General features: G+C 49.7%; 1 protein-coding gene across 9 annotated transcripts in view; it reads right to left on the bottom strand.

Moving 5' to 3' along the window:
- PLEKHA7 (pleckstrin homology domain containing A7) overlaps positions 1-26,640 on the bottom strand; it is a 203,022-nt gene that overhangs the window by 20,891 nt on the left and 155,491 nt on the right. For 6 of the 9 annotated variants that reach the window (XR_004424362.1, XM_033120329.1, XM_033120330.1 and 3 more), the window contains 9 exons: positions 25,259-25,720; positions 16,001-16,526; positions 15,371-15,457; positions 12,348-12,401; positions 6,535-6,615; positions 2,816-2,884; positions 2,560-2,640; positions 1,604-1,753; positions 906-1,007 (listed from right to left, as the gene is read on the bottom strand). Coding sequence is in view for 8 of the 9 variants with exons in the window: in XM_033120329.1 (XP_032976220.1) it covers positions 906-1,007; positions 1,604-1,753; positions 2,560-2,640; positions 2,816-2,884; positions 6,535-6,615; positions 12,348-12,401; positions 15,371-15,457; positions 16,001-16,526; positions 25,259-25,720 (1,612 nt within the window). In the remaining variant the exon portion in view is untranslated. The remainder of the gene's footprint in view (positions 1-905; positions 1,008-1,603; positions 1,754-2,559; positions 2,641-2,815; positions 2,885-6,534; positions 6,616-12,347; positions 12,402-15,370; positions 15,458-16,000; positions 16,527-25,258; positions 25,721-26,640) is intronic. The other 3 variants (XM_033120332.1, XM_033120334.1, XM_033120335.1) reach the window with 2 other exon arrangements.

Raw genomic sequence — 26,640 nt, 5'->3', positions numbered from 1 at the left:
TTCAATCACCTGAATGAAGAGGCTTGGTTAGAACTAGTTCATCAGTTAGCAAGCCTAGCACCAAAACTGGCCGCATACATAGCAGGCCTCAATCAATGCTGGCTGACTTCAAATAAATTGAATTTCTGTCAGTGCCCTGAAAGAGGGGATACAGATCTAAAGTTGGGTTCAAAAGCAGGTTCTTTTCCATTTTTAAAATGTTGAGGGTGGCGAGGAATAGCTTGGTTGGGCATCATAGTGAGGGAACACTGGGCAGCTGGAAGACCCAACTGGAGGAAGAAAAACCACACAGGTCCTTTCTTCTCTCCCCTTTGGGGGCAGAGGCAGCTGTCAACAGGGTGGCCTGGTTTTTAAGGAGAGAGGGAAGGAGGCAGGGCTCTAAGCTGCCCTTGCTAAGTGGGGCAGGGGCCGCTGCGATGGGTATCTCCCAGTCTGGCCTCCAGAAAAGCTAATGACTGCCTAGATCCCAGAGACATTTGGATTCACACTACCTCCTCAGGTGAAGGCTTGATAACATCTATCTTCAGGGATCAGAGGAAGGAAGGGGGCGGGGCTTCCTGCTGCTCTCCGAGTGAGCAGCTAGGAACCCAAGATGGGCCAAGAACCAAGGAACACATATCACTCTCAAGGCTCTGTAAGGTTCTCAAGGTTGGTATTTGTGTCCTCTCAGAGCTGTCCCCCCAAATGCCCAAGAACTTGTCTCTGAGAGCAGACAGGCAAAGGAACTGGGGGTAGGCTGCATATCACAGCCTCACTGGGGGAAGGGATCCTGAGGGAGAGGTTGGGGTGGTGAGAAGGCTGAGTCCAGTGGAGAAAGAGAAGGCCCTGGGTCAGGCTCACAGCCCCCACAGGAAGGCTCTTAGCAGAAATCAGAGCTCAAAAGGGATGAAGAGTCCTTGGGTCACCTGGAAGAAAAAGGCTCTTCTGTGCTGCTCCTGCAGGGTCTGCTTCAGCTGCTCCACATCATTCTCCAACTTCAGATACTCATTCCAGGCATTTTCCATCTCCTGTTGGCCAGGGAAACACTTCTGATTCTTAATTATCCCCTGCCCCCAGAAGCCCCACGAGTACCTGTGCTTCTGACCACTGCTGACCCAGCCAGGGGAAAAGGGAAGGGGAGCCCCGTGGGTCTCGGGCAGGCCTCGTGAGACACAGGGGTGTCTTCTCATTCACACAGTGACCCCGGCCACCTGCACTGTTCCCTCTCCCACCCTTGGGGATGCTTTGGTTCTCAGCCCTGACAAAAAGGGCCAGTACCACATCAGATGAACAAATAAAGTAGAAATTCTGATGTCTTAGAATTAACTGCACACAGATCAGGGAATGAATATCCTTGCCAGCTGCTCTGAGAACTCTGGTCCCTTGGGTGTTACTATAGCTCCCCAGGAGTCACTGATGGCAGGGACCCAAAGGCACTGGTAGAGACAGACATGTCACCCCTGGACAAGGTAAGCTACATCAGGGGGCAGCCTGGACAAGTTCTGCTACTCCAAGACTCTGCCCCTGGCCATCAATTCAACTATAGCTCAGGAGATGAGAAAGCAGCCCCCTGCCCAGCCCATCTTGAAGGGGAAGTGTCTGCCGCCCTCCACACTCTACGCACAGTGGACTCTCTGGAGAGCTCTGCCCGGATGTGAACGAGGTCCTCCTGCAGCAACTTCTGCTGGTAGGCAATCTTCTCAAGGTGCTGGGGCTGGTCTCGGTACTGATCCATCTGTCTGTGTAACACCTCCAGCACAGACTCTAGCTGGTCCTACATGGGGCAAGGGTCAAAGAGCAAGACGATAGAAGGACAGCCCCAGGAGGCCATGCCAGGAACTAAACAACCCTGCCAGATCTAACTGTGGCTGAAGGGCCGGCCCAGCATCCAGCTGGGGCCTGAGAGTCAGGGCCTCTGATTTCAGCTCTGACTCTGCCCATTGGGTGGCCTGGGGCAAGTCACCTAACAGCTCTGTGCCTCAGTTTTCTCATCTACAAAATGGGCACAAGGCCATCAACTTATGGGATAAATGACGAGGATAAATCAGAGTCGATGGAAAACTTTAAGCTCTTGGGACAAAGGCCATGTTATAAACTTTCAGCATCACACATATAATGCCTTATTCAAATACAATAAAGAAAAAAATTCGCACTAAGTGTCTAAGAGACCAAACATCAGTGCCCCCACCATTCCACGCCAGCCCATTCCTGCCTTCCCATCCAGAGTTGCTTCCTCCATAACCCAGATCCTAGAAGAAAAGGAGCTTCAGCAAGTGAGGATCTCTGCCCTGTTGTGACTGTGGCTACTTTCTCCAAGGCAGACTCTCCTCTGGGGTTCAGGGACCTGGAGTATCACATAAAAGCCAGTGGAGCCCTCTTCTCCTGGGCTTACTCGCCTCATCCGGCCTCCAGGGAGAGTTGAAAAGAACCAACCGTCTCCCGCCCCAGAAGCACGCTTTAATCCCAAAGACACTGTTCTGGATAAACTAACAGCTGTTGTTCAATACCATCCAGTCCATGACTGAGAGAAGATAAACCCCCACCCCACCCAGCCTAAGATTATGCAAAACTGATGCATACTTTGTTCTCCTTGAGGGCTCGTATCTTGTCTTCCAAGTCCTGGAGGATCCTGTCTTGTTCACAGAAGACGCTCAGTTTGACCTGTGAGCAAGAAGAACAGGTTGGAGAGGACCTGGGATGATGAGTAAAGGGCATGGCCTTGCGGTGTCATCAGTGAACCTTTGGCTATAGAGCCATCGAAACCCTGCCTGAGGCTGCCCACCCTGGGTCTGGGGCAACAGGCAGCCAAGGGGTCAGCCTGTCACTGTTCACTCACGTCAATGTCACTCTCAGCAATCTTCACTGGCTTTAGGCTTCGATCCTTCAGAAGGTCCCGGCCTGTCATCTGGGAGGTGAATAAGGTAAAGGCGATTTACCCACGGGCTTCAGGATCAGAACGTAGGAAGGAGAGTTAGTCCCCCGAGGAGTGGGTGTGGAAATCTTGGCAGTGGCAGGGAGGGTCATGGCACAGACGGGGCAAAAACCAGGCAATACCTGCTTGTTTTCTTTTTTAAATGCTTATTTTATTTTAGGGAAAAAATCAAAACCATTTCTGACATCCTAGGAGCACTTGTAAACTTCTCAAATTAAAGAAAATGTAGATGTTCAAGTTATACCACTGTTATCAACTGTAGAAGCTTATTAGTTCAATATGAGGTTTGGATGATTTGCCACCAATAAGAGAAGAGTTTTGCTACTGAATCTGGGGTCAAACACAAGTGACCGAAGTCCATAACCCCCATCCAAGGCAGTGTGTTGGATAGACCAGGAGGGACAAGCAAATCCCCTGGGCACTGTCAAGCCTTAGTTTAAGGAAGGCTCGGAGAAGCCCATCTCCCTAGGAGTAAGGTCAGCCTGCCTCATTTGACACTATTTGGGTCGAGGAATCAGCCAAGGGAAGAAGGAACCTGGATAATTCCTGGCTGGGGTTTTTAACCGATCCTTGAATAACTGAAGCCAGGTCATACTGGTGTGAGTTACAAGCTACCCTGTCCTCTCTCAAGAAAGGAAACCACAAAGCCGTAGATAAAAATCACCCAAACTTATGGGCAACGTGGAGTTTCCCATTTCCTATCCCTCCCCTGACCCAACATGGGCAACATGCTGTCCCTTTCTCACTGACCCCTATGAAGCTAAACCCAACTTTTTAGCCCATTTTTTCATTTACCCCAAATCTCCTCCTTGCCCAACACTGTGCAGGGGAGGGGGTACTTTTCCAGAGTCCCCTCCATGGCCAACCCACAGTCAGGAATGGCCAGATGGAATGTGCCCCGTGCAGGGGAGGCCGTCTCGCTGAACTCCATTTTGCAGATCGGACCAGGGACACGGAGCATGTAGCTAACCACGGCCGAGAGAGACGGCGTGTATACAGTGCAGAGGGTCCCTGCGTGCATGGACAGACAGCTGATGGAGAGAAGGCCCTCGCTTTCTCCCTATTCCATCTCGGTGGTCGAGTTTGTGAATGTAAATCAGAAGCACAAATATACTGGCAAACATTCCCCTCAGGACTCAAGCCACACATGTGCCCAACTGTCTTATACTCCCTCTCTCTTTGACAATCAGCAGCAGCAAATCCAAAGGTCAGGGTCAAGGGAGAATACGGTCTCCATGCCGTGGCCTGAGGACTAAGTCTGGCTGCAGATCCACCTTCAGCCATTCCCATGTTCCCTTTGGTCACACAGAGGGCCGCGACCACTGTCTTATTTATCTGGGTAAAGTCAGCCTGGACCATGTACGGCCTGGCAAACGCTTACTGCACTGTAGGTAGGTCAGTGCTGTCGAGTTCCTGGAAAAAGTAGAACTCCAGCCAAATTCTGCTCTTCAAAACCAGCAGATGATGTATGTATACACGTTTACACAGTCACGGAACACACTGACTACAGCAACAATCCACTAACAGCAGGCTGTGCTGGCTGGCTCCTGCAAGAGCGGGACGGGGGAGTGGGGGTGGCGAAGGGGAGGTGAGGGGGTTAATCCTGGGGAACCACACACTGGCAGGCCTTGGGCCTTTAAACTCAGGGGAACCCAACAGGTAAAGGTAGGTGTCTTCCCTGTGTCCCCAAAGCAGAGGGTGATGAGTTTGTTTATCCTCCAAGAGGCTGACCCTTGGCTTGTTTCCCAGGAAAAAATCATTTTCAAAATGAGATATGGATATGTTTGGGGATTTTTTTCCTCCTAGCAAAACTCTTCCCCTTATTTCATTAAATCTTTTTTTTTCTTTTCTTTCTTTTTTTTATTTTTTTCTTTAACAGATGGTATCTTTTGGAGACTGGAACAGCAAGGCAGGGAATCTAATCGAGCGAGGCCTCATTTACGCAGCACCCCCAGGGAAGGAATCAGGTGTTCTACACAAGAAGGGCATTTTGAGAAAAGCCGAATCTTTCAAACTTTTCGATGGAAAGCTTACTAATAGTACGTGCTTCGCTGCCTTCACGCAATACTGGATATAAATTCAACCTTTTTTGGATGAATCATTGTCATTATAAAAACCAGTAATAGAGAATTTCTTAGAAGCGAGTGGTTTAGGACTATTTGCCCCTTGATAAATGCTCTCAAATCTCTGCTTTCATTTCCGTTTTAGACTGACATATAATGTTTCTTTTCTCTCTCGGGATATCAGCATTCCCTCTCTTCTAAGAAGTAGGCTTCTCTTGTCCCCTTTTAAGGTGCTGCTTTTCAGGTGCTCGTGAGTTAGGAATTCAAACTCAGATTGAGTCTGTTAGGATTAGAAACTCAACCCAGGTGACACACTTGCTGCTTTTCCCCAGCTCCCTCCCTCTAACCGGGTAGGTGCCCTGCAAGGGAGATCCTTCCAGACACTGTGTGTCCCACAACTAAGGGCCTCAGTACCTCAGATGGTATGTTCTGCCTCCCCTCACTAGGTGCTAACCTAATTAGGGGTGAGGGTGGGGATGGTGACCTATTTTCCCCGTATCCTCAAAGTCCAGCCACGGCCCGTCATACTGAAGGTATTCAGGATGTGTCTGCACAGTGAGTCTGGGGATGTAATAAAATGAGCGGGCTGTGCTCGGGGCCGAGACCTCCTCCTACGACCACAGGCTTTAGAGTGCACGCTCCGTGACATTGGTTACACAGCTCAGAGGCCCTTGAGGCTTCTGAATTTAGCTTTGTTTCAGAGAGCCCAGGCTACTACGACATACCCACAAGTACTATATTAATCTAATTTTCCTTTTAAACTTGTGCTTTGTATTAGCTATGCTTAAGTCCATTGAAAACATCGACTCTGGGTCTCCAGCTTCACTGTCACCAGAAAAAGTGAAAGTCAGTGGGCACTCATCCATTTGAAAGAGTGTCCGCCTCACAAAGGAACTGAAGGCCACCCAGGCATCTTACCCGCCTCCAACACATCCCCAGACACCTTTTCTCAGGGCTCAGGATGAGTGGACACAGCACCTGCTTCCCAACCTGCAGCCTCCCTTGGCATGCAGCAAAAGCTGGCCACGTTTCGGGTACTACTTCTGCATCAGTCAAAGGAGTGATGCGGGGCCCCCGTCCTAGTCCAGCTCCAGATATCAACACCCTGCCCTGAAGAAAAGGCACCCTGATCCCAGGGCCAGGGTGCAATCTGAGGACACCCCAGCTCCTCCAAGGTGACCAGGAACTGCTGCTCCCTCTCAAGGAACTCATGCTCGACTACCGAGACCATGCTGGTCTCTGTGTAGGGCAGCCCTCGCCATGGAGGCAGACAGTGAGAATGAGAACACGGCACAAGCTGGTAGCAAGCTAGGCAAGCCCCGCCCCCCGCCCCCTCCTCCCTCATGGCAGCACAGAAGATGGAGTCACACAGCACCACAGATGAGAGGCTCAGCCTGGTGCACCAGCCAAATTATTGAAGAGAGATTCAATAGAAAGAAAATAAACCAAAATGACTTGCAGGACGCCTGGGGGTGGTCAGGAGAGCCCCTGGTTAAGCAAGTGATGGAGCCAGAAGCAATGGAATGGCCCCGCTTGGAGACACAGATCAGATCATCTTACGCTTCTCCTGGGCCGACAGCCCCGTGCTGACTTCTTCAGCACTTTGTAAAGCACGTTCATCAAAGGTTCATTATTTTTTATCTGTTCCAAACACAAAGGCAAATACAACAAAACATCACAGGTGAGACATCAAACAACCCTTAAAGGAGCTGGAATCTGGGGGAACGGGCAACGGGGAGCCTTGGGAGGATGTGTCTCAGTTGGCTCGCGTGGCTTGCCAGCTGCTGGGCCTTTCTGAAGGTCAGGTCCCTGGTCTACAAAAGGGGGTAGCAAACTCTGCCTGAAGGGTCTTTGCTCAGGCTCGTTTATGTGAGAATGCCAAGTTCAGTGCCCATCTGCTTGCAGGTTCTGTGCCGAAAGCAAGAGGAAACTTTGCTTCTTCCTTGGCCCTCCCTCGTCACATACGGTAAGCCATCTTTACTTTAGAGCGGTGCCACCATTCGGCCCTCAGACCCTCACCTCCACACCTGTGCTGCAGCTAAGTGATGATGTCTTACCAATGATCCCAAATGCTTGCAGCTCCCTTGAGAGAAGACTGTCCGAACCGCTACGACAGTGGATCTCAACCTTGGCTTGAACACTGGAATCACCCAGGAGCTTTAACTAACACTGATGCCTGAGTCCCTGTGGGGACAGAGCCCCAGAGAGCAGTTTCCAGGCTCTCGGCCTCACTTAGAAAGGGGCTGGCTCAGGTAGTAGATGGTCATCAGCTGTGACTAGTTGGCCATCAGCTGTTACCTGTTAGCCATTGGGCACTGATATAACTGCCACGGCTAAGCTAGCAAACGGTGGTGTACTGACGTGGTGGAGTGTGGATTGCAGAGAGGCAGATTGCAGCTAGCAAGTGAGGTTGGTTGGCAGAGACAAGTGGACGGCGGGTTGCGGATTGTGTGGCTCCTGCCTCCTGTGTCTCCAACCCAGCCGCAAGTGAGACTATAGTGGTACAACTCCCCTATCTATGGCTCCCTGGGTGTTTCTTTTTGGCCTCACCACATCCTGCGTTCTTGTGCGGGGAGCGGGAGCAGAGACCCTGCATGACAGTCCCAACTTCAAGAGACTCAGATAAAATTGGTGTGGGGTGGGGGCTGGGCAGCGGGATTCCTAAAAGCCCTCCTGGGTGATGCTAACGTGTAACCAGGATGGGCAACCACGACTCTAAAACTTGCTCAAGTTCTCAAACTTTAGCGTGCTTCAGAATCACCTGGAGGGCTTGTTAACGTACAGACTTCCAGGTATTGCTGATGCTTTTGGTCTGGCATCACATTTTTGAGAACTACTGCTTTGAAACAATGATTCTCAACCGTGCCTACACATTAGAAATACCTAGGGAGCTTTTTTTTAAGAGTAATACCTTAGTGTTATCGATTAAGTCAGAGTCTCTAAGGGGTAGGACCCAAGCATCTATATTCAGTGAAAAAGCTGGTTGTTCTAGTTCAAGGCCAGGGTTAAATAATCTCTGCTCCAGAACAGTAGACCTCCAACTTTAGTGTGCCCAAGAGTCACTCCAAAGCTTGATTTAAAACATGCAGAATTTTGGGCACCACCTCTAAAGGTTCTAATTCAACAGAACCCTCCAAACATGCAATTTTTAAAAATCAAGCTCCCAGGTGATCCCGAAGTAGGTTGTGTCCCTGACCACAATGTAAGAAACTTTGCTCCAGAAGCTGACTTTGGAAACAGACCCTGAACGGAGATGCCCTGATCTCAGGCTCAAACAGGAAGAAGGTGGAGTGCCTGGCCTGTCTTAGAAGAGCTGCTGATAATACAGCCCTCACCAGGGATAAGAGCCTCTTTGGGGCTGACTGCAACCTGCTCTACCTACAAAGGCACCCCCTGAGCACCTTGTGCTATCCTCCCCTCCACCTCCCTGTCCTAGCTGTGCTTCATAGCTGCAGAAAAACAACTCAAGCTGCCAACAAGAGCCAACCTCCACACGCCCTCTTCAGACCTGGGGGGGGCGGGGTAGGGTCCTAAAGAGCAGAATGTCAATGCCAGAACTATTATACAATTCAGCGAATACACCTTTCGGGTGGGCAAAGTACATGGTACGGAAGAAAGCAAGCAAGTGGGGAGTCAGGCACTGCGTTCGAATCCCAGCTGCAGACGTCACCTGATACGTGGGATCCTGGTTGGTAAGGTGGGGATGCTAATTCCTACTGCTCAGGGATGCTGGGAGGATTGAGTGAGATTATTAGCACCAAACACTGCCAGGCAGGAACAGATGCTTCATCAATGTAGAGTCCTTTCCATCCCGGCAGCATCAAGTAAAATGCCAGAGAAGTAAACATTTCCAAAAAGAACATGAACACAGAGAATCTTCTAAGACAGTAGGATACGCCTTTGCGTGATTACTTGGCAGCACAGCAGGAATGCTCATTTCAGGAAGAAAAAGTTCAAAACATGGCAGGAGCAGATACCACCAACTGACTGTGGAAGGGGAGCATCCAGTGATGGTGGAGGTGATGGGCTCTGGGTTTTGGAGCAGGGACACAGGGGTCCCTAGGCCAACCTGGGGGAGGGCGCAGGGAGACCATCATCCTCCAGAGAGGCTCACCTCCTATTCGCTCCCCAAGGAGGGACCTCTCCCAAGAAGCTGTGCCAGTGGGGGCTGTGCTCATCACTATTCCATGACCAGGCCCATTCAATTGTGTCCAGAGGCCCTCGTCTCAGGGACCCCCGCTGGGCTCAGCACCCACTCGCCTTGTCTAGCATGTGAGAGCCAGTGGGTCTCAGGGTTTTCCTGATCGAGTCACTCAAGCCACCCAGTGTTCCTCTAGCCTCAGCTACACCGCCGTGATGGGGAGCTCACCACAAGCTGTGGTGGTCCTTTCAGAAAAGTCTTTCTACTAAATGCAAGCCGCCTACTTGTAGCCGCCTACCATGGAAAGGTTAGGCTGGGAGGAAGTGAGCCTGGGTTTGCAGGTGGCTACCCTCCCTGGCCATGTGGGGGAGCCCGCCCACCAGGGAAAAGAGAACACTGACAACACGGCCGGAGCCCCTGGAATCTACATTCCCTTTTTGGCTTAGCAGGTTGGTGTGGGTTTCAGACACCTGCAAACCAAAGCATCCCGCCTAATACACTCCTCAGCCACGAAGCCTGCAGGCCCTCAACACCTCTCCTTTGATTGCAGCCCTTCCCTCGTCTGGATCCGGAAGTGAGACTCATCTGGGAACCCTACACCGCAGCTGGGTCAGAGCAGAGCAGGCCCACTGCCTCCCTGACCCAGGCACCCCATCCCTTGGGGGGAGGCCAAGGTGGTGCCAGCCTTTCTGGCAGCCACGCCAGACTGGTGACTCACAGGCAGCACAAGCCCCAACATCTCTTCCCACATGTGCTGCTGGTGCAGTTCCTCCAGGGGACCAGGTCTCTGAGAGGAGCCAGCAACTAGAGCAACCAGCAGACATGCAGACCAGGGAAACTCTGAAATCAAAACAATTGTTTTCCATGACAGTGACAACTTCCAGTGACTAACTTTCCTGGCACACGCAGCTCCTACCTAGCTAGCGAAACACCCCAAGGATGTACCTTGCCTCTGTCACATCAAACACATTTCCTGGCATAAGGACCCCAGCTCAGTTCCAAAAAACTGAATTCCTCTGGGTCCACAGTAGTAGAAACAACATTTTAAGAGGATCTGGGAGGCAAAGTGATTAAGTGCATGCGCTTCAGAGTCAGAGCAACTTGCAAATCCTGACCCCCCAATAACTACCTCCGTGGCCTTGGGCAAATCATGTACCTCTCTGAGCCTCAGTCAGTAACAGAAAGATGCCACCACCTCCCTTCCAGGGCTAATGCAGGGGTTACAATTTCAATAGGAGTTAAACACAGTGAGTGGCACGTATTACACCCTCTATTGTTATTAAGCTTCTGTTGGGACTCCTGGTTCTGGTCTTCTATCCTGTGCCTCAGTTTCTCTCTCTCTCTAAATCCCCTTTAACTCAAATTCTACAATCTTGACATAAAACAAACCTGAGCCGGATCTTTCCTCCAGGACCAACTGTGAGTTTCAGCTCAGACACCAGACACTCCCACTCTTCTGGCTCAGGCACTTTATTAAGTTCTCGTGCACTGTGCACCAAGCACTGTGAAGAGTGCTGCAAGGTACACCTGGCTGCCAATGAGGCTAAGGTATATGGATGCTCTACAAATACTTCTGCGCTGACTGCATGGCCCCAGGGCAGGGGTGAGAAGAAACGAGCAGGCGACCTGGTGACTGGTGGTCAGGAAGGCAGGGGACCAGGGATATGGTGGTACCCAGAACAAGTGGAGGCTGGAGGCTGGTGGACCTCTCCCCAGGTCAGGTAGGGATGGTAAAGGTTGGTGGAAGGACCCATTAGGGCACAGAAGGATGGGCTGGACTGCACATTTAGTCCCCACTGCCATGTCTGAGCACTTTGTAAACTGAGGTATTACTACCATACTTAACACATGCTACATAAGCTAGAAAATGCCCTGGTTTTGAGAGAAACGTCTGTTGTGCTTATGTCCAAAAGCCAAGTCAGACTTTTGTTCACTGCTCCTTCCTTCGAAAACCATGGGATAGAATTAGGAACCTGGATGATTGCCTACTCTTCCCCCGCCCTCACCCGGGCCCTCCGTGGCTCCAGCCTTCCCTTTCCCTTAATTCTCAGCTAACTCAAACCCTCTGGCTCTTCAAGTTTCCGCATACGTGCCACCTCCTCCGGAAGCCTTCCCAGCATTGCAACCCGCAGTAATCCTCATTATTTCAGCTCTGAGCACCCAGCCAGACAGATCTCTGTACTCTCATTGTAAATAAGTCTGCGTTATCTGGGGATATATCCTTTCCCCAACCCAGAGAGCTTCGGTTTTTCCCTTGTATCTCCCCTAGGCTTTCCCCAGAGCTGGGTACACAGCAAATACTCAATACATACAGAAGTTAATGAGCTGATTTCTAAGCAAAGGCCTTGATCTTGCCTCAGCATAGGGAGCCCCTCCCCCCATCTCTTGCCATAGGGCCCAAGGTTCATCCTCCTGCTTCTACAAGGCTGGAATATGACTGCTGGGTTAAAAATCTCTCAGCCAGGTACCCCAGGGCCTGGAGGAGGCATGCCTCCAAGGCGGTCAGCTGGGTACCTTCCTACGGGGCCCTCGGCTGCCCTCACACCCATAGGTAACTAAAGGTCACATCCCTTCAGCCTATTTCATGGCTCAGGCGTAAGAAGTGCTCTTCACAGTGGGAACATTCAGAGCTGTGCCAATGAAACAATAGCAGCTCTTTCAGGCAGAAGGCCTCTCGCTTCTACAGTGGCTTTCTTGGGCTCTGAGTGCTGTGGAGGCTGATTTACTGCCTGCAGCTTTATCACCTACAGGCAGGGGCCCAGTGATCGTCTCCTAAATGGAGATGGGAGGCTGCGGGCCTGCAGAGCCACAGAACTCCATGTGGGACCTTCTCCCCCAGTGACAAACAATCCACCAAACTACTGGTGGCTGAAAACACCTATCAGCAGTACCTCATGAACCAAACTCACTCCCACCCCACTAGAGGTTCTGAAGAAGCAACCTGTTATTACTTGGAAGGACCTTTTGGTTTTGGCCAAGGACAGGAAGAGATCAGAATCTTGTGCCCTCGTTCCGTAATCCAGAGACCTTACAGCAGAATTCATAAGAAACTGAGCCCCGAGTCTGAGGTTGTAAGAAACAAAACTCTTCTGATGGAGACCGCAGACGTCTTCATTTGGGATCAGATTTGGTAAGACCTGCACTGCCTTTGGCTTGGGCTTGGCTCCAGTGGGGCAGACACTCTCAGAAAGGTGAGTGTCCTACAGAAGTAAGACTCCTGATGTCCACTCACCTTTAAGTCCAGGTACTCCAGGTCTTTCTTCAGCTGGAGGTAGGTATCGTCAGCCTTCAGATAAAACAGAGAGAGAAAAAAGCCAGTTATGAACACCAAGGGTTTCCATATCTCCGGACTTCGCATGTGAATCATTTACATTGCACAGCTTCAGGGACAAAGGACCACAGCAGACCAACACATCCAGGGCCATGGGAAGCGCAAATGTCTCAGTGCAGCTCAGAGCCCTCTTTCAACATGGTGGGTCTTACAGGTCACTGTGGGGAAAGCCAGTTTGTCCTCTCATTAGTTGAGGGGACAGTTTGATGGCAAGGAAGGGGACAGCACACATCCCACCAGAAGGCTAGGAAAGCAATGGAATTGAGGTGGAGGTGATCTTCTGAGAAAGAAGAGAGGGGTCTGCCTGGAAAAGGGCAGGCTACACCTGAGCTAGGGTCCCCCTGAGTAGCAAGGCTCCAAGTCTTGTCATCAAACTGTTTGAACCAGGGTCATTCACATGCATGAAGCAAAGTGACCCCGACTGGTATGGAAAAATGCCTGGAAGAGGCAGGGAGGTGACTGAGGTGGCCCAGACGGGTCCCCTTAGGACCTGGGGTTTCAGAACAATAAGCACCAACAGCCCCTGGAAGTTTCCTGGAAGTTTTGGCTTCCTTTGCTCAGCAAGGAACCGATGTAGCTACGTCCAGAGCTAGTCGAGGAAAGTCCAGGGTCAGACCTATCTGCTGGTGTCACCCCTGACAGTCTGTCAACTTCTTTAGTATAATTAATAGGAAAAGTAAGAATAAGGAAAAGGCTGATTTCCTAGAACGCATGTTTCCCATGTAACAGAAGCTGGGAGGTGGAGGGGCTGTGAAAACTTAAGAAAAGCGGTCCAGACATCATTTTCTCAGCAGACTAAGAGGCCTCCCAGCAAGCCACGGTAAGCGACGGCTGGGAAGGTGGTCCCTGTTTACAGCTCTGATGCAAAACAAACATACAAAATAAACCATGGGAGACGGTCAAGCAGTGCTTTGAAACATGAGAAGGCCTGAAGGACCACTGCCAGCAACACCAGTGGCTGGCAAGATCTTATTTCTGTCCCTAAATTATCCCTTTACCCATCCCTACTTCTTCAATCAGCCCAGTTGCTATACACTTTCCACAGCAGTAATAAGGACAGAGTGGAGGGATGTTATTAAAAATCACCCAAATTCATAACCTAGGGTTTTTGTAAGTATTCCTTTACATGCATGTCCTGAGTCCCTAGCATCCCACTAAAACAGGACAGGTAAGGAAGGCAACCATGCCCTCGCCATCCTCATCTGTCTTCTGCCTACTGTGCAGCTCAAAGGGACCAGCCTTGTGTGGACCAGCATCTTCTTTAAGCTGCTCAAGGTGCCTGGGAGAGCAACTTCCTGGCCAGTCCCCGAGGAGCTTGCCTGCAAACCCCCATGTCCTAGAAAGTTTAGGATACTGTGCCAGAAAGGACCTGAGGTTTGGCTCTAGCCGAGGAATCCCAGGCAAGTCACTTCCCCTTCCTGATCTACTGCCTGGTGTGTGGTAATAACTCCTGTGCTACCTAACCTGTCCCAGGTTACGGTGAGGTTGACCAGGTTAAGGGATGTGAGGATGCTCTGTCAATCAGCAAGGCACTCACTCTGCCTTCTCCGTCTAGGCTGACACACACCTTTCAGCATCCCGAGGAGCGCCCCAGGTGGCAACGAGGACAACAGCCAACACAGCCTTTTGGACATGACCACAACCGGCCCAGCAGTCACTACTCACAGCCAGAGAAGCCACTGTTCCGGTCCCTCACACCACATGCAGCCTCCTCCCGGTGCCCGCCCCGGGACGTGGGCCCCCCACCGCTGCACAGTCTGGCAGTCGCATCCAGAAGCAATCAGGCAGGAAATGAGGGAGAGAGCTGGACAGCAAGTACAGACTAGAGCGCGGGCACGAGGGGACACGGGCCGGCATGTCATTCCCTTGCCCCCAGGGGGGGGGGGTCCCCAGCCCTGAGACAGTCCGCCAGCGCTGACCTGGCAGGTGGGAAAGGTCAGGTGATGCTGCAGTAACTGGCCGATGGCGAAATTTCGCACACTGGCCAACTCGGCCTGGTGCCGCCGTAACCGGGTGAGAAGCAGTGAGAGCTCCTCCAGCTGCAGGTGTGTAGACACATGGAGGAAATTAGCCACGGCAGGAGCGCGACACTGTAATTACTCTTCACCTCGGTGCCGTGACAGCACTGATATGACACCATGAAGCAATTATTGCATTAATTCTGTCATTAGGACAAATAAAGGCACTGGCAGAAAAGGGACCACAGAAAGTAGTTTTTTTCAGGAAACAACAACCAACAGTGCACCCTCACCAGAGTCATACTTTGCAGACAGTTAACTAATCAAAGCAAACACTATAAAGAAAGGAGAGGAGCTACCGTGTTCCCCCGAAAATAAGACCTAGCCGGACAATCAGCTCTAATGCGTCTTTCCGAGCAAAAATTAGTATAAGAACCCATCTTATTTTACTATAAGACCAGGTCTTACATAATTACATACTATAATATAATATAATACCGGGTCTTATATAAGACCGGGTCTTATATGAAAATAATATAATACAATATAATACCAGGTCTTACGTAATATAATATAAGACCGGATTTTATATTAATTTTTGCTCTAAAAGACGCATTAGAGCTGATTGTCTGGCTAGGTCTTATTTTTGGGAAAACAGAGTAACAGGAGAAAGGCAGGTGGCTGGAAAATGCTACCTGAAAGAGAGGAAAAGCCCACATTCTCCTCCACTTCCCCAAGGTCTTTGTTGGATCTTGGGCGGAGGACCCAACGCTGGCTGGGTGACTCTTAGCAAGTCATTCAACTTATCTGAGCCTCAGTTCCCTCACCTCTAAAATGGGGGAGGGGTGATAACTGCCTTGTAGACTTCATTTGACTGGCTTAGGAGGAAAAAAAATGGACGAGATTAAGCCCTTTGCAGGCTGTATTGTATCATTCACCTGGCGGGACAGATGAAGCGCTGCTTACCGATTTTCCGTGTAAACTGGGAGCACTGACAGTGTGGGTCATGTAACCCATGGAGGGCATGGAGCGTCGGTCCACGTGAGACGAGTTCTGCAGGTGGGAAGACAAGACATCACACTGAGGGCTGGGCAAGGGGGCTGGGGCTGGGGCCAGAACCTCTGCCACTCACTGCCAGGGCAGCCTATGCCATGGCACGCCACCTCTCTGAGCCTCAGGCTCTTCATCTGTAAAATAGGGATACACACCTTTCTCACCGGGTTGTAGCAATGATAAACTGGGAAAGCCCCTTGGAGAGTTAAAACTTAAATTAGGTTACAATAAATAATTTAACTGATTGAACACTGACATCTTTTCCTGCCTTCCAAGCCTTTGGGCTGTGTGACCCGGGTGAGTTACTTGTCTCTTAATGCCTCAAGAGTTCTCATCTGTGAAATGGGCATAATTATAGCACCTAGTTCTTAGGGCTGTTGTAAGAATTCAAGTAAAGCCTTTAGGACTGTACCTGGCACCTACAAGTACTGCATAAATGTTATCTATCATTATCCCAAATTGCTTCAATTTGTGTTCAAACCATGTAAGGGTCCCGACACCCTAATGTTGGACCCCAGCAGCCAGGCAGGGCTCGAGCCTCACCTTGGTAGCATAGCCCCATGCCTTCCTGGGAGAACCCCCCAGAGAGATGTCCACACTCCTCCTCTGGTCTGATGGCTTCACAGTGACCCTCTCTGCTGGTGTGTGTGGCCGCCGGGGTGGGAAGACCCTCGGGGGCCCCGGGGGAGGGATGTCCGAGGGAGATGGAGGCACAGAGATGGAACGGGGCACCTCTAACATGCTCCTGCTCCGGCCATGATCAGTGAATTCTGGGGAACCCACAGAGATGGGCGCCGTGGGGCTGCCGTGCCGGAACTGCTGGCGCTGCTGCCACTCGTAGAGCTGCCACACGGTGCCATCCCGGTGTGCCCGGCGCTCCTCATTGGACATCTTCCGGTGGCTGGCTCTGTCCTGCGCATACTTGTAGTCACTCGGCAGGTTGCGGGGAGGAGGCGAGGAGCCCCCTGAGGGGTGTTGGGTGCTCTTGGGAAGCGTCTGGTAGTTTTCTGGGAAGGGCAGGGACTGGCTCGGGGCACTGTAGCGAGGAAGGGTGTGGTCCACGGGCAGGCTGAGGAGAAAGGAGACAGACAGGTAAGCTGACCAGCAAGGGTCTGCCAGGCTTCTGGAAACATGGTTGGGTAAACATACCAATCCAGGCAGGTGTCTGAGCCCTGTAAGAACCTCAAAGAACAATCGAAGCAGACATCCAGGACTTTTGTCTCTTCCTCCCCTGCCAGAGGACTCCAAAACCATATTTCCCTGTCAGCCTTGGAGTGTCAAGGCCGACGTGGCTGCCCCTCGACCAACACTTCAAATGCAGCGTGATTAATCCTGCCTTCTCCTCTCTCACTTGACCTGTCAGCTCTCCTGGTGGGTATGCCTATTTCTAGGAAGCACCTCATAATTCTCCGGGTCACCAAGACTTTCCCTCTGTCCAGTATCCTAGCACCAAGTTCTGGAGGTTATTTAAAAAAAAAAAATGGCTTCTGGTAGTTCCTTCCTTTTTCTACAGCTCTAGTCTCGATGCTGATGAATGGCTTCCCCCCAATTTTGAGACCTTCATAACTATTAGGCTGGTGCAAAAGCAATGCAGTTTTTGCAATTTTTTTTTTAAACCTTTTGAACCACAATTACTTTTGCACCAACCTAACAGTTCCCACATTATATACAATCAGCTGCTTGGACCTAATGCTTCCCATGCTCCAAAAAGTTCACTGGCTTCCTGCTGCTTAAGAAATAAAATCTAAACCCCTTCGCCTGGTACGCAGAGCTCTCTAGCCCCTGACCTCAACCCACCTCACAAGTCCTGCTGTTTTCTCACTGCCCCTCCTACTGGGGCCAGGGCAGGGCTGGGGCAAGCCAGGCGTCTAGGGCCCAATATGCGAGGAGGTGCCCCCCTCAGGCGCAGTCCCGTATTGACTGAGAGCAAGAGCCTCACCTGAATCCCGCCCTGCCTCCTACACCCCTGGGCAACTTCTCAGGGTGGAAAAAGCAGAGGCAGTCTGATCTGGGTTGAATCCTAGCTCCACTCTCCACCAGCTATGTGACCTGAGCAACTTGCCTGACTGCTCTGAGCCTCGGCTTCCTTACCTGTGGCATGAGGGCAGTATTACTTGCCTCATGACGCTGTTCTGAAGCGTAAATGAGACAAGCTGAGAGAATGCTGGGTCCATGCTTGATACACAGAAGGCACTTCACCTGTGGGTGCTTCCTTCCCACCTCCCCTTATTCTCATGATATGGTTTTTCCCTCCCGTACTTGTATGGGCCCTCCCTTATCCTATTCACCCTAATCTCACTCTTTCTCCAGGACACTGTCCCATGCCTTTTCCATGGAGGTCTTCTGCGATGTCGCAGCCCTCAAGGTCCCTGCTCTGACCTAGTTATTGTATGGTCTGTAACTTTTCCAAGGTCCTGTACTGACATAACTTTTCATACTTGCAAAACACCTCTCCCTCAGCCAAGCTGTAAATCCTTGAAGGGCAGGAAGCATGTCTCACATTGTGTGGTATTATCCACGGGCTGAGAAACTCCTGACGCATAACCAGCCCTTCAACAAATATCCCAGCACACAAAAGCTGGATGTGATTGTGAAAACTTCTACCAGCCAGCCAACTTATTTTCTGAAAGAAAAATTGCAGCCGAGAGCACAGTACAGAGTTTTATGCGGCCTTAAAAGTCTAACCTTGAGACAGCATTATGTTGTAAAAAGGGAAGTTCTGGAGTCAGATAGGCCTGGATGCTTTTATCTACCAATTTGACCTAACAAACTTTTACACAGCATTTACCACAGGCAAGACATGGTTCTAAGCCAGTGCTACTTAAACTGTGCTCAGGGGACCGGCAGCTTCAGCACAGCCAGGGCACTTGTTAGACGTGCTGCTTATCAGGTCCCACCCAGACCTGCCCAATCAGAAAGTGGGGGGCGTGGCCCAGCCACCCTTGTTTTAACAAGCCCTCAGGGGGCTAATGTTCTACACTTCTAAAATTGTTCTAATTGTTTTAAAACTCACCTCATTTAATCACTTCCTAACGGCATGTCCTCAGGTAAGTGTCATGTACGCCCTCATTTTCTTTATTATAAAATGGGGATACTGAGAACCACTTAATAGATTGCTGTGAGGGTTTTAAAAATGTTGTTATTCAAAAACAGTAGCTTTCTCCTCCCCTTTTATCGTTATCTTTGCAATTACAGGAGGTAATTCTAAGATCTCTAACAACCCAGACCTGTTTAGGGTGTCTGTCTAGCTTGCCTCCTCGCCACTAGGTGGCAGGGTTTGCTACTGATTCCCCCAAATCAGAGGCACCCCCCCCCCCCCCCCCCCCCGTTTCTGAGGAAGGGGCAGTGCCTGCATCCTCTAACAGAGGTGCTGGCAGTGACACAAACCAGGCCGGGGGATTCCCCTAGGGATTTATGACTTTATTAACCATTGTTCACTCTGCCTGAAGCAAAATACAAACTGGGCAAAGCGTGTCCCACCTATGCTCCCACCCAGGCTCCCCTTCCATCTGGCTCTGCAGCCCACCCTCGTTACCTGCTTACGGGTCCTCATGGTCAATGCCATCAGGGGTCCCTGCACTGGGCAGTGCCCCAAAGCCCTCAGCTTGTCCTCTAGCCTGTGCCCTCTGCCTACACACTGCCTGCCATCCCCCTGGCGCTGGCCATTTGGGGGTAACCCCAAAGTTCCCAGTACCATGGTGAGACCTGGCTCCACAGGCAAACCATGTAACTAACCAATGGTGGAGGGTAGGACACAGGAGGGAGGTTGTGAGACGAGCAAAAGATCACCCTCGGAGAAGGCAGGAGCCCCCAGAGCAGCTTTGTCCCTGATCGCAGCTCCGTTTGCTGCCCCCCAACTCCAGCTGTACCCCGAAAGAGTGCTGATGGTCTCTTGCCCTCACACTTTGCTTTGTGGCTCCGGAGCCCCCCTGTTCCAAAAGGCACCAAACAGAATATTCTGACACAGCCACTATAAAATGGCCATATCAAAACATACCATCAATTTTTATAACCAATTACTTAATTCAGCATACATTTCTCACCCTAACTTCCATATCAATCGTGCAGAACTTTCACTTTTCTACTCTGTCCTTTGTTCTAATGTTTGAGTCCCTGAGTCCACCCCCATCCCTGCCTTTTTATTTTACGAGTATGTATTACTTTAAACACCAGAAAAAAAAAAAAAAAAAAAACCAGAAGGCTAGGATTTCAAAACAATCTCTTAGAATGTGGTAAGATTCTAAGGGTATGTCAGTCTGTCCCCCGCAAACCATTATTCTACGGGAGTTTAATGATGTGAAATACGTATCTCTAGGTACTGAAAGAACAGTTAGAAATAATTTCTTGTGTGGTCTAGAGCCATGAATACGAGATCATAGTTCAGCCCAAATAACCTTCCTTCCGATGTCCAACATGCTCAATTTAATGAGCTTAGCACAGTCTTAATCATACACAATGCAGAAATATCCATCTTCTATATATTTCAAATGGAGGAGGTTCCTTTATTAAGCAGCCAGATCTACTTATTACTTAATGTTAGATTTCCAATATATCTTAAAGGAAAAAAACAACTCTGGGAATGCAAGGTTCAGTCCTTTCAAGCTACAAGTGAATGCTCAGAGACTGAGCATTTTGCTTACTCAGACTGATGGCTTTCTTCTCTGAAGGGTGGTCCATACTCGGCGTTCCACTGTTCACTTTTACTTTTCAGCCCACTGCAAAGTGCTTCCACCACTAGACTGAAATTCCTCTCATAGTGTGTTCAATGACCGTCAAGGTCAGTGAACTGTTTTTATCTACAGACCTTCTGTCGTCCTACATCTTAGATAAGAATGGCTCCAACTCCCATCTCACATCCTAGGGACAGTCCAAGGGCTTCCCCCAGCCACCTCTTATCTCCTTGCGTTTGACTTCTCATCTTTTAGCTCCCTGCTCCCCAGTGCGACCCCCACCCCCAAATACAGGCCATAGTGTGTAGCAGAATTATGTAGGTTTGTGCGCCCCCAGAAGCAGTTACGTAGAGACATTTCACAACCAACAACTTATAATTGCTTTATCAGTCGCGCAGCTTTTGGAAGTCCCTTCTGTGCCCCTAACACGAAGGGTTTCTCACTGGCTGTGCCATCTTTCGGGTTCCCTCCCTCTTTCCCCTCCCATTTTTCTGCCTCCTAACTTTAAAATCCTAGCCATATTAAGAAAGGCAATTCGGGTTTGCCCATCTAAGCCCATCAAGATGCTTAGTGGAACCAAAGGCCACTCTCTGCTACTGAGCAAAAAAAAATCAGCAGAGACTCGAGGTTCCAGACTCTCCTTCAGGGGTGCCGGCCTCCTCAGAAGGCACCACCCCCGGGAAGAAATCCTTATTTGCAAAACCCGGTGCTGCCGACAGGACTCCTTCCAAACGCAACTCCTGCCCCACACTCTGGTTTTCCTCCTCCCGCTCCTACTAGGCTCCTTTGTGGACACTCTGCTTTTGTCCACCGCTCGGGCTGGAGATGCCCAGGGTTCCGTCTCTGTCTGCTATTGCTCACACTAAGCTAGGGATTCTCAACCCTGGCTGCACAATAGAATCACCCGGAGGCAGGGGGTGTTTTTAAAACTCCTGATGTCCAGGCTGCAACCCAGATCAGTGGGATCAGATTTCTGTGCATGGGACCCAGGCCTCAGTAAATATCAAACTTCTCTTATATACTGGTATCACCTGGGGAGCTTTTAAAACATACCGATGTCTTGCTCTTACCCCAGACCAATTACAGTGGTACCTCAGTTTTCAAACGTAATCCACGAGTTCTGAAACATCCGAAAACAGCCGACGGCTAGGCCTCAGGATCTTGCACTCAGGGGAAGCCATGTGACATGTTCGACTTCTGAGTTGTATTCGAAAACCGAAGCATTTATTTCCGGGTTTACGGCGTTCATAAACCAAAATGTTCGTCCACGGAGATGTTCAAAAACTGAGGTACTACTGTAAATCAAAATCTCTGGGGCAGGGTCTCAAATAATCAAATGATGCAGCCAGGATGAAGAACTACTGCTCTAAGCGTTCCAACCTGAGTGACGTCCCCTACTGCCGCGGCATCAGTTACCACGTCTGGGGCAATGCTTTCCAAATCTCTAACCTGAACAAACCCATATTCGCTATAATCCACTGCTCATCCCCACCTGGCCACTCCACCGGGACCACACTCCTCGAGCTCACTTCTCTCTGATGCTCACATCTTGTGCGTGACCCCACATTACCTATTAACCAAGCCAGACTTGAATGTTAAATTAACCTCAAGTCCCCCTGTGGCGCTCCCCACTTCCAGACCGAGATAAACCAAGTCCTACACCTAGCCAACCACGTATCCTGTCCATCCAGGCCCCACGGTCCACACCGTCTTGTCTGCTTTTGTTTAGGTCTTCCCTCCTCCCCAGACTATAACCACCTTCCGCTTGATCATTTTCTCTTTTCGGGCTCTTTTCCATCTAAATCATCTTCCATATTGTCACCGGAGCAAGTAGTTAACCTAAAACAGTTCTCAGTGTTGATGTGGGGGTGGGGAAACATGGACACCCTTGGTGGCTTATAAACTGAAACAGCATCTTTGGAGGGCAATTTTGTAATACACATATCTATCATAATACGAATCACATATATCCTTCGACCCAGTAAGTCCACTTCAAGTAATGTATTCTTCAAGTGCAGTTGCACTTGTATGCAAAGTCAAGTGGGCAAGGATATTCACTGCAGCATACGGTAGTTCGTGATAGCACAGGTTTGCGACCAACCTAATTGTCCATCCAAAGGGAATGGTATGAAGATCACTGCAGATCCATACAATGGAGTCCCCTGCACCATTTCAAATTAATGATATATGTCTATATGTGTTGATATGAAAAGATAGCCAAGATACATTATTATTAAATGTATCGCTAGATACATATATATTGATACAGTAAGTGAAAAGGGCAAGGTAAAGAACATAGTTTCTTTTCTTTTTTAAAAAACACAGCGGTTAGTCTTTGGGAAGTAGAACTAGGTTTCTGAAATGAAACTGGGAGGACTTAATTTTCAGTACTGTTCGGTATTGTTTGTATTTTTTACCTTGTGACTGAAACACTGGTTATCTAGGAGATTGACACACCCAGCTGTGAATTTGGTGATGAATTAGTAATCGGTACAGAGAAAATTAACTAAAAGCATGAAAATTAGCAACACCGGGGAAAACAAAAAATTGTACAGCAAACGAAATTTAATCATAATATACTACATGGCCCAGCTTTAAGTATCTATACTGTCATAATAACATAAAAACTGACCAGTGACCTAAACAAAAATAAGGCTATAAGTATATTGTGAAGCTGGGATAAGGGTAACGTGTCTGTTGGAAAGGAAACGTGGAGGGGGAATAAGAGACTGAAATCCTTATCTCCTAGACTAGAATGTCCATCGATAACTAAAACTGCAAAGTCAAGCAAGAGCAGTATAAGGATTTTATTTGGAAAGATGGAGGTAAATTGGGAAAACTACTAAAAAAATCAAAAGTGGTTGCCTCAAGAGGCAAGAGTCAGGAGTAGGGATGAAGCGGGGTCCCACTACCTAAATCCTTTAACTACATAAATGTATTATTTTAGTAAAAGAAATTTTTTAAACAAGGGTAACTAAAACTGCCATCTTCATTTTGGATGAGGAATATCAGAATCACGTGGGAAATTTCTTCAACATATACCTGGACCTGCTGTGTTAGAATTGGGATGTAGAAGTGGCTATCTAGTCTGAAAATAACTCCCCAGGTGGGTTCAGAGGCCTCTTTCCTGCTAACACCCTTCGAAAGACCCTCCCGCATATTACCTAGTATCACGCCAGGCTCCTGTTTCAAGTCCATCAATGGCTTTCATGAGCCTTCAAGATTAAATCCAAACTCTTCAGCAGGAAACACAGCCTCGTCACCAGGGCCAAACTCTTGTCCTTCCTATCTGCCCCTATTTCTGGTTTCTTCTACGTTTACCTCCCTTAGCAGCCGCATATTGAGTTCAGTTCCTGAGAGCTGTTACATACAAGAGGGAACTATTAACTAACCACGAGTAGCTTCTCTCTGACTACACTGTCGCCTTCGGCTGGATCCCCTTTTGTTGCCAACTTCTAAGTGTTATGTGCTGACTGCTTCCAATGAGTATGTCCAACCAGACCTCAACCCTCAATACCACAAGCCATAGGCAGCTGCCTACCTGACATCTCCCCTTGGATAGGTAATAGGTTTCTCGGACTTCTATGTCCAAACCGGAAACCCTGATTTCCCCTGAACTTGTTCCTTAGCCTTCCCCAGCTCAACAGCCATCAGTTGTTCAAGTCAAAATTCTAAGGATCCTCCTTGTTCCTCTCTTTCTCTCATCCCACACATCCAATTTGTTGACAAGCTTTGCCGTTGACAAAATGTACCTCAAATTTATTTCTAGGTCCACTGTTACCATCCTGGACTCTTGGAACAGCCTCCTCCTTAGACATTTAACTTCTTTGTGAATTATCCATCAGATTACATCACTTACCGTTTAAAGCCTTCCAGGGGTTTCCCCTACTGCTCTTTCAAATAAAATCCAACTTCCTTACATTGGAGTACGAGGACCTGCATGGCACAGCCCCTGCCAGCTTTCCAGCCTCAGTCAGCAGGAAGGCCACTTAGAACTACCTAGTCCAGCACCGAAATCAGCAGCTTCCCTCCCCTGTGTCCTTGGGCAGTAGCTTTCTGTTTTCGATAAAAGACAAACTGTGAACAAACAGAACTGACACCTGTTCCCTTGTGGTTTCTCTACCATCTACCCTCACAACTGCTCAGGTGGACCAGATTAAAGAGGTTACACAACCCACACATGCACACCACACTCACACATCGGAAAGCAGGTCGCGGCTACTCCCCTAGGAGCACGGCTGCCTCCTGAGCTCACAGAGGGAGAGTCTGGGCCGTTCCAACAGGGAGAATGAAGTTTGGCATTTTCGCACATGTGAACCGGGCCTGGGGCAGACGGGGTCTGAGCTCTGGCACATCCACTGTGGCCCCGCCAGCCCCTGGGGAGCTTTCTGAATGCACCATGGCCTTTCTATTTCCTCTCCGTTGGTGGTTTGTTTTATAAGCTGAGGATGGAAAGGTGGAGGAGCTGTCTTCACAATGAAAACAAAACACAGTGGCTTCTGGGCACGATGGGGAAGCTGGGTGACCCTGAATTCTTCACGTCCATAAGTATGTCCTAATTCATCTAAAAGTATAATAAAATACAGACCGTGCTTTGCAAATGGCAAGGATATGTTTCCTCTAAATAATTAAAAACTGCTTCTTGAAGGAATGGGTATGATAAAGCCCCTGTCAACAGTGCCAGAGCACGGCTCCACGTGGCTGAAGTTAAAAAGGGTCTGTGTTTACTCTTCTTTCTACAAATATTCCCCAATGTAGAGAAGGAGCAGTGTAAGAGGAGAAGAGGAGTTACTATCTACATGCGGACTGTCTCAAGGCACGCTCCCTGGGGAACACAGAAGCCTCCTGATGTAATCTCGTGCGGATTTAGGAGGCTCACAGACCCAGGTCTGAACTCTGGCTTTGCCTCCTGTCTGTGGACCCTGGGCAGGATCCTTCACTTCTCCAAGCCCCCATTTCTTCATCTATAAGTGAGGGCCACTGCTCCCTCCTTGCAGGGATGTTACGGGGATTTATGGAGATAATGGTGGTAGAGAGTTTAAGGCCGGCATCATCCAACACATGCTGGGTAAATGACAGCTACTGTTATTTCATTATTATGCTCAAGAATGGCTGTGATCCTATTACTGACCTCCTGCCATCCCCCTTCTGGGACTTCGCCCAGTGTTCCACCTGGGCCAGGTTGCTCCTCCTCTGACTGTGCTTTTCATGGTTGGTCCTGGGAGGAAAGGCCCGCTGGTATCCGCCAGTCCCGTTCTGCTCTCCTGGGCCATACAGGATGCCATTCCTCTCTGCCCTCTGGGGCTGTGCCTGCTGGCCTCGCAGGCCACCGGGTAAATCCACGAACAAGGCATCCTCCTCAGCTGGTGAGTACGGGGACCTGGCCTTGCTCCTGTCCCGCTTGCCCTCCAGTGGGTCCTTCTGGGAACGGTACCGTTCTTCCTCTTGCTCCCGCCTCTCGAAGCCAAAGGAGTCCTCATGGCGGCGATAAGGACAGTCCCTCGCATGTCTGGGTCCCACGCGGCCACACTCACGACAGGCCTCTGCATGGTTGGCCTGGGGAACTGCCTGCCGCTCCAGCTTCTCCATGTCCCTGCGATGACAGCAGAACATTCAGCCGCTTCCAGACAGCACAGCGGGTAGCCAAGACTCCCCAAAGAGTACACTTTACACTCAAATTACCTCCAGGCCTTTGCCTGGGCTGTTCCCTCTGCCTGGACCACCTTTCATGCCCAGTCCCTCACTCTGCCTACCTGACCTAATACTCCTTTGGGATTTGGCTAAAATGTCACCTCCACCAGGAAACCACCCCAGCCACAAACACCAGGTCTAGATTGGGACCTTAGTGGACTCCACTGTCACACTGATCACACTGGACCATAATTGCATGTTTACTCTTCTAGTACTCAAGAGACTATGAATTCCATCAGGCGAGAGGCCTATCTGGCCGATCATTGTATGCCCAGAAATTCTGTGCAATGACTGGTATGGAATAGGTGCTCCGTAAATACTGAATGAATAAATGATACATGTGACATTGTCATGCCTTTCCCTTTTGCTATCTGTTATCTATTTGTCTGGGGCAGTCCAGCTTGGATAGAAGGCTCCTGAGTCCAAGGCCTCTCCCACTGGCAGCTGACACAGCCCAAAGTACACCTGTCAGCATAACGAACATTTCTGCAAGATGAAGAGAATAGGCACAGCGATCTCATTATATGACCACTTATTGATTTCACCAGGAAACTGCTCAAACAGAAACCCACAAGAACACTGACCTAACAACAATTCTCTGAAGTATAATTTGTAAGAATTTACAGATAAGGAAACTAAGGCACAGAGAAGATAAATGACTTGCCCAAGATCATACAGCTGGAAAAGAGTGGAGCCAGGGCTTAGTCCCAGGCAGGCGGCAGAGCCTGTGTGCTCTCGCCACTGCTGGCTGCTGCTTCCCCATACGCATGTCGATGGCCTAGGTATTATACACGCAAAGCTGGAAATTGTAAAGGAGAATGG

The sequence above is a fragment of the Rhinolophus ferrumequinum genome, chromosome 11 (assembly GCF_004115265.2).
Source record: "Rhinolophus ferrumequinum isolate MPI-CBG mRhiFer1 chromosome 11, mRhiFer1_v1.p, whole genome shotgun sequence".
Classification (NCBI taxonomy): domain Eukaryota; kingdom Metazoa; phylum Chordata; class Mammalia; order Chiroptera; family Rhinolophidae; genus Rhinolophus; species Rhinolophus ferrumequinum.
The sequence above is the reverse complement of the archived record's forward strand: the minus strand, read 5'-3'. Positions and strand labels throughout refer to the sequence as shown.